Source organism: Hetaerina americana, unplaced genomic scaffold (assembly GCF_022747635.1).
Source record: "Hetaerina americana unplaced genomic scaffold, ioHetAmer1.1.p SCAF_24, whole genome shotgun sequence".
Lineage (NCBI taxonomy): Eukaryota > Metazoa > Arthropoda > Insecta > Odonata > Calopterygidae > Hetaerina > Hetaerina americana.
Genome location: NW_027286808.1, coordinates 1,686,527 through 1,705,836, shown reverse-complemented (window position 1 = coordinate 1,705,836; position 19,310 = coordinate 1,686,527). Strand labels below are relative to the sequence as shown.

The 19,310-nt window shown below is 34.6% G+C and overlaps 1 protein-coding gene across 1 annotated transcript in view; it reads right to left on the bottom strand.

The window, feature by feature from the left end:
- The window catches only part of LOC139689525 (sister chromatid cohesion protein PDS5 homolog B-like), a 42,679-nt gene that overhangs the window by 9,583 nt on the left and 13,786 nt on the right, over positions 1-19,310 (bottom strand). The window contains exons 5-11 of the mRNA XM_071586698.1: positions 15,844-15,936; positions 13,854-14,001; positions 11,273-11,353; positions 10,549-10,706; positions 9,330-9,419; positions 8,529-8,656; positions 2,791-2,911 (exon numbers count right to left, since the gene is read on the bottom strand). Of these exons, the coding sequence (XP_071442799.1) occupies positions 2,791-2,911; positions 8,529-8,656; positions 9,330-9,419; positions 10,549-10,706; positions 11,273-11,353; positions 13,854-14,001; positions 15,844-15,936 (819 nt within the window). The remainder of the gene's footprint in view (positions 1-2,790; positions 2,912-8,528; positions 8,657-9,329; positions 9,420-10,548; positions 10,707-11,272; positions 11,354-13,853; positions 14,002-15,843; positions 15,937-19,310) is intronic.

Below are 19,310 nucleotides of genomic sequence, written 5' to 3'. Positions count from 1 at the left end.
AACTGAAACCTGGTGAAATGGGGATGGACTTCCTTTGGAACTGCACTTGCCTGACTTCACAATCTTTAGGAAAGATAGTATTAGTTGAACTTGTGTTGAGGTGGACCCTCCTTGACCCTATTCTTTTTCTATTATTTATTGACGATATTGGATCTGTTCCTTGGCCACTTAAATACCTATGTGCAGACGATTTAAATACTTTTTGTCCACTTGACTAACGTAGTTACATCATAGAACTGCAGCTCTGTAATGTTTGTCTAAGTGAATGGTGCCACACAAATCACATGCAGTCCAGATAATTAAATTTAATCTACTCGATTATTACTTACCTGTAATTACCCTTGACAGAGCATGTCCGATTTAGGGGTTATCTCTGACAGTAAACCTTGTTTTACTATTCATATAGAGCATATTGATGTAGATGGGAAGGCCCATAAGTACCCAGCCTGACCTAGACATGGCGGTAGTTGTTTGAAATATATCACTGTATTAGAAAGTATGCAATCTATAAAGCATACGTTTCAAGTTTGAAGATGCTACGTGGTTTAGTATTTGTTTGGCAGCCATCAATAGTGAACATTTCTCATGAAATTGTGAAAATGGAGATAATTGGTCCTCGTTATGTGATACAATACTTTTATTTGAAAGGCCTCAGCCCAACCAATATAAAAGCTGAACTGGATTCTACTCTGGGTGAGTCTGCTCCTTCAATTACCACAATAAAACATTGGGTAGCAGAGTAGAAAAGAGGCCGCACAAGCTGTCAAGACAAGCATCTCATTGGTCGACCAAATTATGTGACAACTCCAGCATTGGTGAAGAAAATCCACAAAGTGAAACTTGATGATTGTCAACTGAAAGTGCATGAGCTAGCATACATATGAGGCATTTAAAAAAGTGTGGTACATCGCATATTGACTGAAAAATTGGACATAAGAAAGCTGTGAGCAAGATGGGTGCCGCATTTGCTCACAATCGAGCAAAAGCAGAATTTTTGCACTGTTTCATAACCATGGATAAAGCATGGGTTCATTACTTCACACCCAAGACAAAAGAAAAATCAAAACAATGGATTCAAAAGGCAGAACCGGCTCCAAAGAAGGTGAAGACTGTTTCATCTGCAGGCAAGGTCATGGCGTCGGTTATTTGGGATGCCCGTGGGATAATTTTCATTGACTATCATGAAAAAAGGATAAACTGCAGACAGCAAGTATAATGCGAGCTTATTGCAACATTTGAGCGAAGAAATCAAGCAAAAGCGGCCGCATTTGGCTAAGAAGAAAGTGCTGTTTCATGAAGACAATGCACCAGCTCACAAATCTGTAATTGCAATGGCCAAAATTCATGAATTAAAATTTGAATTGCTACCTCAGGCACCCTATGAGCCAACACCAAAAAAGGCACGCCAAGTTTGGTTGAATGTGAAAGTTTTGCTTACAGTTTTCTTCGATTGCAGGGGCATGGTACATCATGAGTTCTTGCCACAGGGTAGAACGGTAAATAAGGAATATTACCTGCAAGTTGTGCGCGAAGCAATTCACCACAATTGCCCAAATTTGTGGAAGAACAAAAATTGGCTTTTGCACCATGACAACACCCCTGCTCACACGTCGTTGCTTGTGTGCGAATTTTTGGCCAAAAACAACAGACTAATAATGCCGAAGCCACCGTATTCCCCAGACCTAGCCCCCAGTGACTTTTTCTTGTTTCCAAAACTGAAGAGGCCCATGAAAGGACAACGCTACGCTATGATTGATGCGATAAAGACTGCATCAAAGGAGGAGCTGAACAAGATCACAAAAAATGATTTTTTGAAGTGCTTCGAGGATGGGAAAAAACGTTGGCACAAGTGTATAATATCTAATGGGGATTACTTTGAAGGGGACAAAATAGATATTCATGAATAAATAAATAATATTTGAAAAAACACAACAGTCACGATACTTTTGGGACAGACCTCGTATGTTTATGGCCAACCAGTAAAGAAAATATCATCTTCTTCTATTAATCCTCTATGAACTTTTGAATGCTAAATGTCAGCAATTTAAAGATACCGCATAACTGGTATACTCATTTCCCCACAATACCTACATATTCCTCAAAAATATCTAAATGTCTATCAATTCCCTTGCCAACTTATCTAATCACTTCAATCTGGGAAGTGAAAGGGCTGAATTTGATTTTGTTCCAATTAACCTATATGAGTCAAAATCTTAAGTATTATTCACATATAGCATAATAATATGGAAGACCCATTGGATAATTTCAAATATGCTGACTTAGGTAAATGCAATATTAAAATAATGTAACATGAAGTGGCTAATTATTTTGTCAATCAATAGAGATTTAAGTTCATCAGTGAAGTTTTGATGTGCCCCTTCCCAGACTGTATACATGATAACTCTGAACCTAGATTACAGTATTTAACCTATGGGAATATTATTTGCAGCTCAGTTGGGCAGAGAGAAAACAAACATTAAGAGTAAGGAGTAGATTAAGACCAACTTGAATTACTTCAATTAGAGCAATGTCTACAGCAAAAGCCTCATTCATTGGGAGGAAGTAAGCATTTAGTATTAAATATTTCTCAATCACTGAGTTTCATTATAATAGCAACTGTAGCAGAGGATAATTATGCTATTTAACGAAAATTTAATTTACAAACTAAATAAGTTAGAAGAATTCTAACTTTCCATTTATTCAGTTTCCTTTTTCCTTATATAAACGGGAGATTTTCTTTTTTTATATTTAGGAGCATTATTTCAAGAAATTTTGGTAGATATCACTTACAATCATCAGGTCAGAAAGAAGATAAAATTGATGGCGAGTCAACATATCCATTGATCCTGCTCGAAGGACACGCAACACAGCACAACCAGCAGCAAGTCTCATCCAAGCTTTCTCACCAATGCTGAAATAAAAATGCATTTGCCCTTATAATTAACTTTATTGTGTATATTATGAGAACATTAAAATTTTCAAATAATAATAATAATCTTTATTCATCAAACAACAGGACTTGCAACTATAGATGCCATCAAAAGAAAAACATATAAATACATACATTAATTACCATGGTGAAAAGATATGCATGTATTATAATTTCACTCTTGAGAAGTTCAGTTCAAAATATTCACTTAGAGAATACAAGGGGTTTAAAATCAACCAATTCTCAATTATATATTTGAAACTATCATAGCTAGTCAGTCTTGCAGTGTGGGGAAGTTGGTTATAGAATTTTAAGGCAAGGTCATCTGATTGGTTGAAGATTTTGGACAATTTGCATAGGGTCATGTCTACCATATTTTTGACCTTGTATTATGGCTATGTATATAAAGCCTCTTAATACATAGTTATTTACATTATCTTTTACATGAATCAAGCACTGGTAAGTGTATATATTAAAGACGGTTATCACTCTTAGCCTGACAAGCAGTGGATGACAGTGATCATGATGGGCAGAGCTGGTTACAATCCTAACTGTTTTATTTTGTAACAAGCAGAGCTTTTGGGTCACTTCCACTACCCCAAAGCCTTAGGCCATAACTTAGGTGACTTTGAAAAAAGGCAAAATGGGCAAATCTCAAATGTTTCTAGGAACACAGATTTTGCGTCCCCTGATTAAGAAGAGATTCTTGGAAAATTTTTTGGAGATTGCAGTTACATGACTTTTCCAGGAAAGATTAAAACCAATAACTAACCCTAGGAACTTGGCAGAGCTTTGAGCTTTACCAGCACTTCTGTTTCATATAAGATATTATGCTTTTTTACTATATAAAAATAGTTTATTAGCTGAGACCAGTCCCTACCTTGTTGTTACACTTTTTCAGTTCTTCATGTGCCTGTACAGGATTTTGATATTTATTTATAAAAGTAGGGTCATCAGCATTCAGGATACAATCAGCAGGTATGTTACTTGGTAAGTCATTGATCATCAGAAGACCAAATATAGCACCCCTGTGGCACAACATTTTTGCTCAAAAAAGTTTGACTTGCAATCAATTACTACTACTATTTGTCCTAAAAAAGACAGAATGACCTTCTCTCTAGACTTCTGCACCTTAGCCTGCTTGGGGGGAGGTCATTCGCTGTGCATCCACTCCTTGTTCATTTCTTTGATCCCAGCATTCATTGATAGATCCAAGGTTCATTCATAGTTAACTGGCAACCAAAAAAACCTCATTTTATTTCAAAAGATTAAACATCTACCTTGAGAGGTCGCACCATGATTGTTTCTTAAATTAAGTCTGAAATTGTGGAACCTGTGTGTACTAACACCTTTGACATATGCAATAATTTTCCATACACTGCCACAACTAAGATCAGTCTCATCTATGATCATTTGGATGATTTTTCTCTGTAACAGTTCCCCCATACTTTAAAAGTTTTACTTTTGTAAACTTATACTTTTTAATGATATACTTCACATGTAATTGGTCTTAAACACCCACCTTCATGCCACTGAAAATTCTCCTCTTTCCTAAATATGACATCCTAATCGCAGACTCAAGAATTCCTCTAAATGAATCATTTCAACGTTTCTTATAGTGCTTAAACATCAAAATTATGTATCCTCTATGACCATAATAAGATATTTTTGGGACGAGATTGATTAGAGGTTTAGTAAATAAGCAGGAATGAGTATGTATTGCCTCTGATGATTTACAACTGCCCAGGTTTTGTGAATTTCATTGTTCATTGAACTAAGCTGTGATAAGATTTCTTGAGAATTCACTCAACGTAATCAATACATGGCATCTTAAATAATAAGAAAGATCAAGTTTTCCCCCACAAATCCATTAACAAGATGTGGTCAAAAAGAGGCACGACTGATTTCATAACTTGTTTAATTCGACAAATACAGCTTAATCGATTTTGTCGCCCTCAAAGTACATGCCTTGGCTGACAACACACCTTTGCCAACGTTTTTTCCAGCTCTCGAACCCTGCCTAGTAAGCCGCCTTAGGGATCCTTTTCAGGTCTGCCGTACAATTAGTTTTAATGTCTGCAATAGAGTCTAATCGGCACCCTTTCTAGGTTAATTTGAACTTTGGAAACAAAAAAAGTCTGATGAAGCCACGTCTGGAGAGTAGGGTGGCTGCGGGATCACGGAAGTTCAGGTTCTGGCGAAAAACTCGGTCACAAACAGTGCCGTGTGAGCCAGCGCTGATCGAATTTTGATGCGACGCGCGTCATGCCCAAAATGTAAGTCAAAATAGTCTTACAGGATTCAAAACTAATGTTTACTTCCTCGGCTATCTCCCTAACAGTTAAACGGCGATTTGTCCGCACCAAATCGTTCACCAATTTGATATGGTTTGGGTCTGTCAAAGTGGAAAGCCGCCCCGTTCGCGAATCTTCATCTGTCGAGGTTCTGCCCGATTTAAAACGACTGCACCACTCAAAACACTAGCTTCGACTCATAGCTTCATTAACAAATGTTTGCTGAATCATTCCAAAGTCTCCGTAGCACTTTTGCCAAGTTCAAAACAAAATTTTACGCACACATGCTGCTCCTCTAGCTCCTTCATTGCTGCCGTTGCACGCGGCAACGAACAGGTTAAGACACACACCGTTACTGCTGCGTAACGACTGGGCGTAAACAAACGCAACACCTCTCGTTTTCGTCGTCACATGTGTCGCTAGATGGTGCACTGTATCTCGTTTTGATCCGTTGAACAATTTGCGCAAAATAAAATCAGTCCGGTCTTATTTGATCACACCTTATATACCACAGTTATCAACCCGAAGGTAAGTTTGATAGGTGAGGGTAGAGTTCATTGAACTAAGCCCAACAGAATGTGAAATTCACACATCAGGGTAAGGGGTCCAGTTCCTTTCCATGTGCCACTTATGGTTTCGCCGGAAGATCTGGTACCCTTAAGACCACATAACTTGGGTGAAGCTAAGTGTGCCCAGAAGCATGTAGAGAATCAAACCTGGGTCCTCCAGCCAGAAGACCAATGCTCTACCCCTAGAATGTACAACTATTTATACTTGTACTTGTACACTAGAGTGTATGACTATGTATAACTTTAGTATGACCACACCTGTGGAAGATCTCTGGGGTGTTATAAGCAATATCGCTCATTTGTACACATGTGATTCACCAACTCTAAAGGTAACTTACTCTCAGCTGGATAAGATGAAGGGGGATTAGTGATGAGTGGTGAGAGAAAGCCTATTTTTGTCTGGATCTCAATCATCCATTCATCAGATAACCTGGCATCAAATAATAGGTGCTCTACAATTGTTAATCCTGCATGGGTATGTACATAGATAAAAACATGCTGATCCCTCAAACTCAGTAAAAATGTCACAGTGTTCTAAGATTTTCCCAGTCACCTAGTCATTACCATATAAATTTATTTGCTGGAAATGGCCCATTAATTGCTAGAAATCATTCTTTAATGAGTTAGGGTTTTGAAAAATAAACACACATAAAAAGAGTTCAAATATTGTCCTAATTTTTAATTCAAAATGCAGAAGTTTTTATTCATCATTGTTAACTTTTAAGTAGATATTGCAACTTTTTGATACAAATATATTAATACTAATATGTCAGGGAACTTGCTTAGGAAAGGTAATGACTCAAGGACCTCGCTTATCCATTAGGAGTAAGTAGATAAAAACATGCTTATCCCCCAAACTCAGCAAAAAAGCCTGCTACTGCAGAGATTTTCCCAGTGATCTCATCATTTTAACTGTCCCTCTTCTTCTTTCACCCTAGTGAATCATGACAAATCCCTAGGATCAAATTCCCCTCAAATGCCCCCTCCCTTACATATCCTTACAGCAGTTAACAAAACATGCTTGGGATCTCATGCCCCTATGCAGATACACAACCTATTTTGAGTAGGGGGGGAAGGAGTCCCTGGTTAAAAGCATGTTTATTTATTTATGTATTGCTTTATTCACCAGAAGTCGATTTACGATGGCTTCATCATGAAACAAAAACAGTACATCAATTTAGTTAGTATACACAAGATGGAAAAAGAGATTATTTACATGCTGCATCTGTTAAGTCATTAACTATATGATGAGATATGCCATGGAAAGAAAACTCATTCAGGTCTTCAGGAGCATGTGTTAATAATGAGGGGAGATTATCAAAGTTTGTACTTTGATCCTCTCATACTGTTTTCATAATCATTGAATGGCAGGTCAAAGTTTCAAAAAAGAAAAATGATGATATATTGAGCATTAAATTCCCTACAAATTACAAATTTATTTGGATGCAACAAGTTGTCGAAAAAGTGTGCCATTTAAGTACTTCATGCGATTTCTTCTTAAAACATGGTGACTAATGCCATTGAAATTGTATCATGAATACAGGGAGATGAATCACATTAAATGGGCTTTTGCAGAATCCCAGGTAAACAGTGCGGCTAATTCTTCAAAATGGAACCATATGGTTTTCAGGCAAGGGAGACAAGGTGATGTAATGATGTGTGGCAAAAGGAAGGGGAGAAGTTGTATCAGTCAACAGATCATTACATTTACTGATCCTAACGCCAGGAACATATTAAAATATTTAATTTCCAAAAAAGTTGAATAATTTCAAAATTTTAAAACATTTTAGTCAAAATGTTAAATGACTTTTGGTAATCAAGGCGAATAAAAAACATGAATTCTTGCAGTCTATTTGCAGATTTTAAATTAACATTGACATTTAGGGTTAAAAAGTATTACTTGTTCCATTATCACTTTAAAAAATAATATTATGACAACTTTTATCTCAAAAATTATTTATATTATAATGTCTAACTAAATAAACCACATATTCTGAGTTCTATCTAACTTAATTGGGAAATCTTGGGTGCGGTAAGTAAATAATATTCATTCAAAGATGAAACTTTCTCTTCGAAATAGAATGTATTCAATCCATGAAATAATTCTGCAGTGACCTAAGTTTGACTGTAGATGTAGAAAATGTGGCAAGCTCATCGTCATTTCTGATGAGGTTTTGAATTTGTTCACATTTTAGTATATTTAGTCATTTGTCAAAAAATTTTACACAATATGACATGTATAAAATGTTTACACAACATGGAACCCATAAGAGTATAGACAATAAAGGAGAAATTCAATGATAAAAGTCAACTGTCATCATGTAAAACCCATGTTATCATCATGAATTGCCACACTTCGTAAGTTAAAACTACTTACTCCTGGAGGTGTGCAGGCTGAAATTACTTGCTCAAAACAAATTCTTGTGTTATTTGCATTAGAATATATGAAAATTTGTGTCTCCTCGAAATACATTAATAGGAGATTTAGCTGAATTGACCTGATATTTAGTGGATTCTGTCATGTAATAATACATAACGATGTTAAGTTATATAATCAAATTACATTTATTAATGCTGATGGCACTGCTCCATGATTACTCCATAATATTTTGGACCTCATAGTACTAATGCAAATCATATTAATTGATGAAAGGTCAATCTTGGGTTAAACTATTATGAATATTGTAAAAATAAAATCTAGGTCTACTGAGAATAAAGTAAATTTCTGTCTCAAACCTTGGTGAACTTGGTGCAGGAGAGTCTACTTCTTTTTCAATTACTTCAAACAGTAGTTCAAGGACATCATCATAGGAAATGGCCCCCCCTTCAAAAGCACACTGGGCCAAGAATTTAAAGTATCTGGCCTAAAAAAAGCATAAAAATCTTACAGCATCAACTGAGAAAGTTAGCAGTGCTTAGGATATGCAGGGACAAGTAATATTTACTACTGATGATATTACATTACCTCCAAAGCTACTCAAGAGTTGCCCAAAATGGGATGGGCACCACACCAGCCAATGCAGTTGGACCAGTGAGTAAGTAGTGCCTAATGATTACTAATAAATACTATAATCTAATATATATTAAGCCTCAAAATCAAAAGCACTACATAATGATATATTATTTTATGGCTTGAAGAAGGCATATAATGGAGAAAACAAGAGGATATTTTCCAAAGATTGTGAAAGGATATGAAGTGAATGATCAGTTAATGAATACTATAGAAGTGATGTATGAAGATAGTGAGTTGAGTTTCAGAGATTGGGACTATGACTGACTAGTAAGGACTAAAATATGGCATGGCATAGGGATGAAACACATCATCATGGTTGCTCAAGGTTTTTATGGATAAATAAGTGAGAGATGGATGGACCTCCTACATGCTGAAAATAGAGTATTTCTGGCTGTAAACTCAAATAGATAGGAAGAAATTCCCTAGTTAGCTTTAGCAAGACAAACAACAATGAAATTGAGGGTGATTACATCTAAAACGTAGAAAGAAATATTTGAGGAGGAGAATGGAAGAGTGAGATTTACCTTGATTTCGATGCTGAGTGAAGGGTGAGTAAAGGAGAATGAAGAAGCATCACTGGAAGATTCTTCTCTGATTATAACTTTATCAATTACCTGTAATATTCAAAGAAATACATTCATTAAAAAAATAATTTCAGTTCAAGTTGAACACCTAATATGGAAAAAGACAGAAGGGAAAAAATTTGGAGAGACATCACTGCATCAAAAGTAGTGAAAGTTTGTAAATTTTAGAAAACCAATACACACATATAACCCCATACATGAGTGCATGTGTGCGCTATCAGAATGGTGATAAAAGAGAATGTACAAGTAGAAATTTGAAATCCTCAAACTTTTACAAAATATTCACCAAGAATAGGTTTGCTCTACAGAAGAATCCCTTTGTTAAGAGTTACAGATGGTGGCCTGGAATGTGTGGTGACCTCAGGCCACCATGGCTTCCAAGAGTATGATATAATTATAGACAAATAATGTATTGTGTTTAGTTATTCCTATTGAAAAATCGTAATCTGTGCCATTGTCTGGCTGAAGGCATGGCTTAAATGCATAAGACCGAAGTTTTACAAACATTCAAAATCATTCTGTGAAGTAAAGAAATACTTAAATATATTCTTAGTAGATATTATGTGAAATTAATAATATTAAGAGCAAAATCTTATACACAGGCAAATATTTAAATAAAATTAATGGTAGGAGGCTTAAATCCCACTCATTAAATACTTAATTACTGATATTACCTTATTGGAGCGTAAACACATTTTAAATCGCATAGGACTTACTTGTTTAGATAGAACATCGGGTAATACATCTTTAAAGTATATACCCATGTATAGTGATATGTATCCCAAATAGTAAATCGAGCAGTAAGACCTCAGCAGATCAGGTGAAGTCATATTTGCCACCAGTTCCTGGAAGTAAATCCATGACTCAAATAATATTTTATCCTACCTATGGAGTTATTTTCAATAACTCAAGATTCATTCTTTTTCTTTTTCCAAAGAAAATTTGATAATAAAAATAAATAAATCATCTAAAAAATCATTTATATTTACAAGTCTTCCACTGTCATTAAATAGATGATGCAATGAACTCAGTGACGCTCCATGTATCCACAAATTAATTTGACATATTTGTAAACACAGCAAACAGAAATCAGGATGCTTAACAAGAGGTCAATATGTTAATGATAGCTCTTACTAACTCTCTCCAATACCAAACTTACTTGAACAAGTGAAAGAAGATAATGAGATAATTCTTCCCTTTTGGGTTCAGCAATCATAAGGCTTCGAATACACCATTTGGCCATTGTGGTATCTGATGTGGTGCATAACTCTTGACAGGTTAGTATGAGCTCATTCATGACTTCTGGATACTTGATCACTTTATTGTAGAAACAGATTAGTAAATACAATAAATATATAGATATAAAATGGATGGGCCAAGGAAACTTTCATACACTTACTAATAGTCATAATAAATATTTGTCCTACAATATTAATAATGAGTTTGCTGCAGTGATGGATTAATATTACAGTAAGAATGTATTTCAAGGAAACTCTTGGATTAGCAGGGTGAGAAAGGAGACTGGGTGGAAGATTTGGGAGCTGTAGGGTAGCTTCATAGCTGGCCATGGATGCACAGACCAGATTTATAACATGCAGTAGTGCCTTAGGAATTACATGAATATGAGAAAAAGATTGTTTTGAGTGTGTAAAACTGGAAAAAGCATTTCACAAGGAAGGGAATGGTGTTGCTATGAAAGGTTCTTAAGATGTTTGAGGTTCAAGGCAGACTTTTGTTGGCAACTGAAGCACTATATAAAGCTACAAAGAATTTTTGAGGTCTAAAACTGAATTTTATAGTTGAATGGCTGATTACAAGTGATGAAAGGTGTGTTATGTCCCCATAGCTTTCCCAGATCTTTTTTGATGAGTGCATGAGGTTACCATATGAAGGAGTGGATGGAGGCCCAGTGATGGATGCAAGGGTGTTTGTGCTTTCATATGCAGATGATGCAGCCTTGCTGGCTGAAAGTGTTGAAGGGTTGCAAGACATGTTAGAGAGGCTGCATGACTGTCCCTCCTGGATGAATCTAAAGGTGAATGTGGATAAGAACATGGTGGTTTTCGCAGATGGAAATTATCTGCAAGATGTTGAGTTAGTATGCATGAGAAGAAGATGGAAGTGGTGAATGAGTTTACATTTGGGCAGGTTGTTTGAGAAGAATGGCAGTATAGTGAGATTGTGGGAAGGGTGTATACAAGCACAAGAATAGTGAAACAACTTAAGGATTAACTTAAAAGTTTATCATGATTTAAATCAACTGAAATAAATGTTATTGGTTTTAGCTTTTAACTTAACTATATAAATATATTACATTTAACTTCACTAAATGCGCTTCCCCAAGTCTGGCCCTTACCAAAAGGTTTCCCCAAACAAAGAGAAATAAATTCCAGGATTTTCCCCAACTATAGTTGAACATGTCTGTATTAAGGAATGCCATGCAACGTAAGTAGAGCCATTCAAAATTCACCAAATACATAGAATTGAGATCAATTAAGTGAGCAACTCATACAAAATATAGTTGGTTATTGAATAACAAAGATAAATAACAACGAAGGTGAAAACATTGTTTTCCCACTTCCCCAAATGCATGAAGTCTTGCATCTGGGAGCAATTTATGGCTTGCATCACTCAAAATATTTGTTCAATGATATGAAAGCAGACTTGATTTTTCCTTTTGTCTTCAAAATGGTGAAGAGATTATGGCCATTAACCATAACGTCTGGTGATTTTACTTTAATTCATGTTCTCCATTTTGCACACGTAGATAATTTCAAACTTAATGGATACAACATCCAAAACGTTTTTCTATTGCACAAGACCTGCCTCATTCATTAACTAGCCTTCAAAAAGTCTGCATCAAAGTATGCACAAAAGGTAATGACATTATGGAAAAGGAACATGAATGAGATACACTTCATATGACGACAGGCACCCCTGACGAGTATCAAATTGCTTTAATTCACTCGCCTCATATATGAAGGCTGTAGAATGGCAAAAGCTATCTACCAATGAGAATCCAAGTCAGTAATACCTTTAATACCTGTTTTCCCCAACCATCACAGCTCAGACAACAAAGTGCTGTGCTTCCTGTTTAACAAACCCAAATGATGGTTGCAGTTATTATGAGTAATTGCAATCAGCATTCCAGTTCTAGCTGGAGAAGCCACTGAATAGGAAGAGGATTAGGGAAGGAAAGTGTAGGCAATAGAATTTAGGACAGCGGCCTTGACATAGTAGAGAACAGAGTGCAACTAAAGCAAAGTAGCTCACATCTACTGAAACTCACTTAGGATAAGCAAATGGTGGAAAAGATCAGCCAGGTGAGAAAAATTTGAGCCTTTGAATAAAATACAATTTCAAATTTATCTTTCCCTTTAGAGTGATAACTTGCCTCGTATTATTTTCAATCTCTGTCTCTCAAAGTGCATGATGAAAAACAGTATCTCCTCATTTGGTGTGAAATAAAAATAACAACTCATTATAAATGAAGAAACTGTAGATGTAAATAAAATATAGATCAAATTACACCTAAGATTGGAGGAATATAAAATATTTTACCCTTGTTTGATATAATTGTTCAAAGCATTTTTCAATCCATAACATCTGGAAGTGCTATTACCCTGAAATTTTGAAAGATATACGTAACAGAATCAATTCATCTTTAAATCTTAAATTTTCTTTTCAATTTCCCTGCATTATTTGAATCAATAAGTAGCAATGAATTAATATAATATGATCATCAATATCATTGCCATCATTACTATCTTAAAGTATCTATCATCTGAGTAACTTGAAAATAGTATTACTGTGATTCATTCATCATTCAGATTTTCCTGTCTTTTCATTTGCAGAAGCTGTGACAGATAATAAGATTGCCAAGTTCATAGAGCTGTTGGCTTCTAACTACAGGGCTAAGCTCAAATCTGGGTGATGCCTCTGCACACACCAAGCTAAAGCTAAGCTGTGATTTTTGGGGAAATCACAGATAGTACAGAGAAAGAAGTTCTTATCTATCCTGAATATGTGAATTTCACATTCCATAGAACTTTGTAGTATTTAGGGATACGTGAAGACTAATTTGAGACCACAATAGAGTCAGTTATTTATCAAAATGTTGGCTTATATCTACATTCAAGTAATGTGAAATCTCACATAACAGAGAAGGAAAGATTCTAGAATATTGAAATACATCATCAAAAATTCTGCGTTAATGTTATTACTAGGAAGGTTCTTTTTAATTGCTGATGGTAGCAACCCCTGGCCATTGAAAACCTTCCAAGAAATCAAATCCCCCATTAGGAAAAAATTAGAGCCCCTTTTAACATCCTAGGTTTATGTGAGAATTCCTTATTTTTTCCCAGTTTTCCTGGAATTCCAAAATGAGTAGACACCTGATTCTTAATGTTTAAGTTTTGAACAAAAAAACCGATTATCATTATTATAACAATTAATAATACATACTTAATTCTTCATCCTCTGATTGCAAGAGAGTGAGAACTTTGAGCACATGGATTTTCACAGATTGATCTTTGGTCATTCGAAACCAACTCATGAATCTACACATCAACTCACGATCATGGCAGCTGGATAAGCATGTCACAGTCAATACCTGAAATCATATTATAACTCAACGACAATTCAATACATACACAATATACAAAGGCGGAGAAAGGAGAACCTCATTTGTGAGTAACCAAGAAAAAACGCAACATATTGAGAAGGTGGTGAAAATGGATAAGTATGATATTTTATAATAGTTTAAAAATATATTTGGTAATTTGATATGGATTTAAAGGGACAATAATGAAATTAAAATAAAATGAAAAGATAAAACTTTTATTTTTGAATATTTTTTCACTTCCAATAGACTGATGGACATGTACCTTAGCTTCAGATTTTTATTGACCAAAGACACCAAATGCATAAATACATTAACTGAAATGACTAGATGTTGAGACACTAATAAATGGGAACATGCTCATTTCTAAATTTAGGATAGTGAGGTGTGGATGTGTGTTTATAATTTTCAATGAAATGCATCTCCAAAGATGTCAAGAAGTAGAAATTGCTAAAAAAATGCATGTTTAACCATTAATATACAACTAAGTATGGGTAGGGCTCTAAACGGGAACCATTAGATTCACAGATTTCTTGTGCTAGATACTGAAATTGAGGTTCTAGAAATTCTGCCACCAAAACTTGCCTACGAATACCGGCACATAGTTTCCTTTCCCTAGGCTTTAATTCACTTGACATAAACAATCTTTTCATGAACCTTGAGCACAAAATTTGAGCTTGGTAAATGAAAGGCTTATGTATGGAACACTTATATGTACCACCTAAGGCTTTAAAGTAAATGTTCATTATTATGCAAACAGGATTTTATGCAACTGACCAAATCAAATAAACCACCAAGTTGATTACTCTAATTAAGAGGAATGTTAATAATTAGATTTTTAAAGCTATAATTACAGTTTGAATAAATCAGTGAATGCCAAATAAAAAAACAAACTCCAAAAAAATAAGCAATGGCAACAGCAGAGGTTTATGTTGAATTTTTACATGAGCAATGGCTTTAAAAATACACATATATATGTATTTAATTAACTAGAATTTATCTTTAGTCTTACCTCAAGTATTTTAAATGTATTCTTAAGAGAAAATTCATTGACATGTAATTCTTCCAATAAATGTGTTCTCCCTCTAATAATATCATCAACATATGAGACCAATATCTGAAATAGAAAATATAGATTTTTAGAGTAAATATTTTAAATAGTTGGAAAATAACAAAAGAGTGTGTGAATAATGTTTAATTGTTTACAGGGAGCATTGAAACTTCCAGAAGATTAAATACTTTCTGAAAATAATGGCATTATTCTATGCTTCAGAGCACTGGACCATTCTTCTGTTAGCTTTTCATTACTTTTTGATGGAAAGAAAATATACAATTGGAAACAATACTCCAGGATTTGTTTTTACTGTGACTACCTGTTAAGTTACACATGACTTAAATACTAGTCCGCCAACAATATTATTTTATGTTTAAAACCATAATTATAAAAATAATAAGAATCATTTGAAGGGGGAGGTATATAGGATTTATATTGTTCTTCTGATTGCACAATCATTGTACATTTATAACCTCACTATGAAAATTTCCCTCTAATTCCATGACATTAGAAAATGTTCTAAGTTAACATTCATTTTCAGAGCCCAACTCGAGAACTTAAGTTCATCCCAACTTAGGAACCCATTTTTATCATACTCATTGATTAGGATTAGATTCATAAATTTTATTTGAAGAAATTTATATTGCACATGTATACAGAACCATGAATAATTATTATAATATGAAAGGTTGAATGAGAGAATATATTAATCCTTGAAATACCTATAATGGTTAAATAAATAATTTGACCATGCTTATAGACAACATTTTTCTATTTACCTTATAAGATGACTCATCAAATAGCCAATCAGAAGACAACTCCAAAATCCAAGTGAATTCATTGGAGTAATTTCTATTTGCTTTTAAGGATTCCTGAAATAAAAAAAAATTATTTTAAGGTGTCATATATTATAAAATATCAATATTATGTATTTATAGAGGCCAAGAGATAGAGAAATGCTGTCTGGACCAGTCACTAATGTAGGAGTTTCCACCATTCTGCCTTTGGAAAATTATTAATATTTCCTCAAAAATTACACAAATACATGTGTTTTATGTAGACTAAAGACTAAATTCCATAACACTTAAGCAGATTGTTACGCATACATTGAAATGGACAAACCAATTCCCAAGGAAGTAATAATATAATAATTATATTTACCCAAGGATTGGTGTAAAACAACAATTAGGATATGTCAAAAAAATAGAAATTCAGAGCATTCATTTACAGAGAATGTGAATATATATATATATATATATATAGGAAGTGGTTCTTTCGGGTTTTCTTCCGCGTGTATCCATTTTTCGGACGATATTTCGCCAAAGTTCCAGTTGGCTTCCTCAGGTCCACTGAAGTGCCGATGCAGGTTTTGGTCCAATATATATACCCTCCGTTTGGCGCCTATTTTTAGGAGGTGTGCTCTGATTCGTTGAAATCCTTGAGGACACGTTTCCACCCGCTGGCGAGGGGGTAGCCGTCCTCGCGGTTGAAATTTCTGGGCGTTTTTGCAATTTCAATTGCCTCTCTGATGATCCTTGGGTAGTAGCGACCTTCTTTATTCAATAAAGTGGCGTTGTCAAACTCAATATTATGTGTCGGTCCACTCCAATGATGTTCAGCCACCGCTGACTGCTGGAACTGTCTATTTTTTACGGCCCTTCTGTGTTCTTGGTGGCTGAACATCATTGGAGTGGACCGACACATAATATTGAGTTTGACAACGCCACTTTATTGAATAAAGAAGGCCGCTACTACCCAAGGATCATCAGAGAGGCAATTGAAATTGCAAAAACGCCCAGAAATTTCAACCGCGAGGACGGCTACCCCCTCGCCAGCGCGTGGAAACGTGTCCTCAAGGATTTCAACGAATCAGAGCACACCTCCTAAAAATAGGCGCCAAACGGAGGGTATATATATTGGACCAAAACCTGCATCGGCACTTCAGTGGACCTGAGGAAGCCAACTGGAACGTTGGCGAAATATCGTCCGAAAAATGGATACACGCGGAAGAAAACCCGAAAGAACCACTTCCTACATCAATAATCTCCGCGGAAGCCTACATGGAAATATATATATATATATATATATATATATATATATATATATATATATATATATATATATATATATATATATATATATATATATATATAGTACAATACACAGTAACACACAATATAGAAACACAAAAAAAGAAGAACACTCACACGTTATTTCTTGATATTTCGACGGAAACAATCCGTCTTCCTCTGAAGATATAGAAGTAATGCTTCTATATCTTCATTGGATTGCATTGCATTACTTCTATATCTTCAGAGGAAGACGGATTGTTTCCGTCGAAATATCAAGAAATAACGTGTGAGTGTTCTTCTTTTTTTGTGTTTCTATATTGTGTGTTACTGTGTATTGTACTATTCGGCACTTCCGTGTTACGTCTACGAAAGCATATATATATATATATATATATATATATATATATATATATATATATATATATATATATATATATATATATATATATATATATATATGTATATAGAAGTCATATTTGGATGATCGCCACCAATTGGTTGAACTTGATGGCTGTCGGTCTGCAGCTCTTAAAGTAAAATGTGGTGTACCACAGGGCTCTGTGCTTGGCCCAGTGCTTTTCATTATCATGATTAATGATTTGCCCTGTAATATAAAACCTAGATCTGTTTTATATGCTGATGACACTACTTTTGTGCAAAAGTGTCAACATCCAGAAGATGCAAAGTTACGATCTAGCGCTACCCAAAAACAGGCTAAGGAATGGTTTGATGTTAATCATTTACAATTAAATACTAACAAAACTCAGCATATTGTGTGCAGTCTTAAATCAAAAACAACTGATATTGAAACTGCTAAAATACTAGGAATTTATATTGATACAAAACTTAATTGGGAGACTCACATCAGTCAGACCTGTAATAAACTTAGTAAAGCTGTTTATATGTTAAGAAAGCTCAACTTTATCATTTCAAATGAGTATCGTTTAACACTTTACCATGCCTTCTTTCAATGTCATTTGAATTATGGTGTTGAGTTATGGGGTCATTCCCCTCATGTTAAACAAATTTTGCTACTGCAAAAGAGAGCTATTCGCTCTCTTGCTAATATACCACCACGTGATTCCTGCAAACCTTTTTTTATTAGGTATAGAATCATGACTGTATTTTGTTTGTATATCTTTAAGGCTCTGATTCATGTGAAAGTTAATCTAGAAACTTACCAATTAAGATTCAACCTCCATAACTATTCCACAAGAGGTAAATCGAATCTAAATACTACTTATTGTAGATTGTCATCAACTTACAACACATTTCACAATATGAACATACGACTGTATAACTATCTGCCTACTCAGTTGAAATCAGATGGTATCCAGAGTTTCAAGAATAGGGTGTATACCTGGTTACTTGCTCACCCACTTTACTCATTGGATAAATTCTTTTGTGACAATCTTCATCACATTTAAGAACTTATGTTTATATATTAAGTAATATTACGATTGACGACATTTAATATGGTTGTACCATTTTTAAAATGAATAAAGTATTATTATTATTATTATTATATATATATACACACACATACATACATATATATATATAAATACACACACACACACACACACATATATATATATATATATATATATATATATATATATATATATATATATATACATACACACTCACATATAAGCATTTTTATCATATACTTGTACATATAGGTCTTTTCATAGGTTTTATTTAATACATACATCATATTTTATCAATAATAAATTTAGGCTCACTGTCATAATATTTATGTTAGGAATTTTTCTGTCATTTAAACTATTACACCTCTAATATCTTAGTATTTCTGTGATCATTTATTGTACAGGCCTAGTCCCATTGATTTTGGTACTAGGCTTACTGCTTTGGTTTGATTGCATTTGATATGTGGGTATGACTGGGTTCTGGTATGGTGACAGCGGTAGTGAGAACTAGCATGGAAATTTGACAGATTTTGTTTCATACATGTTATTGTGAAAAGGATGTATATGGATTTGAAAGCTAGGAGCCCAAGATCTTGAAAGATTGGATGGGCAGATAAAATTGGAGGTTTAGATAAAATGATGCAAATAGCCTTCTTTTGCAGTTTAAATATGACTTGGGAGACAGAAGATGAGCTCCAGAGAATGATACCATATGCAATATTGGAGCAGATTAGACTAGAA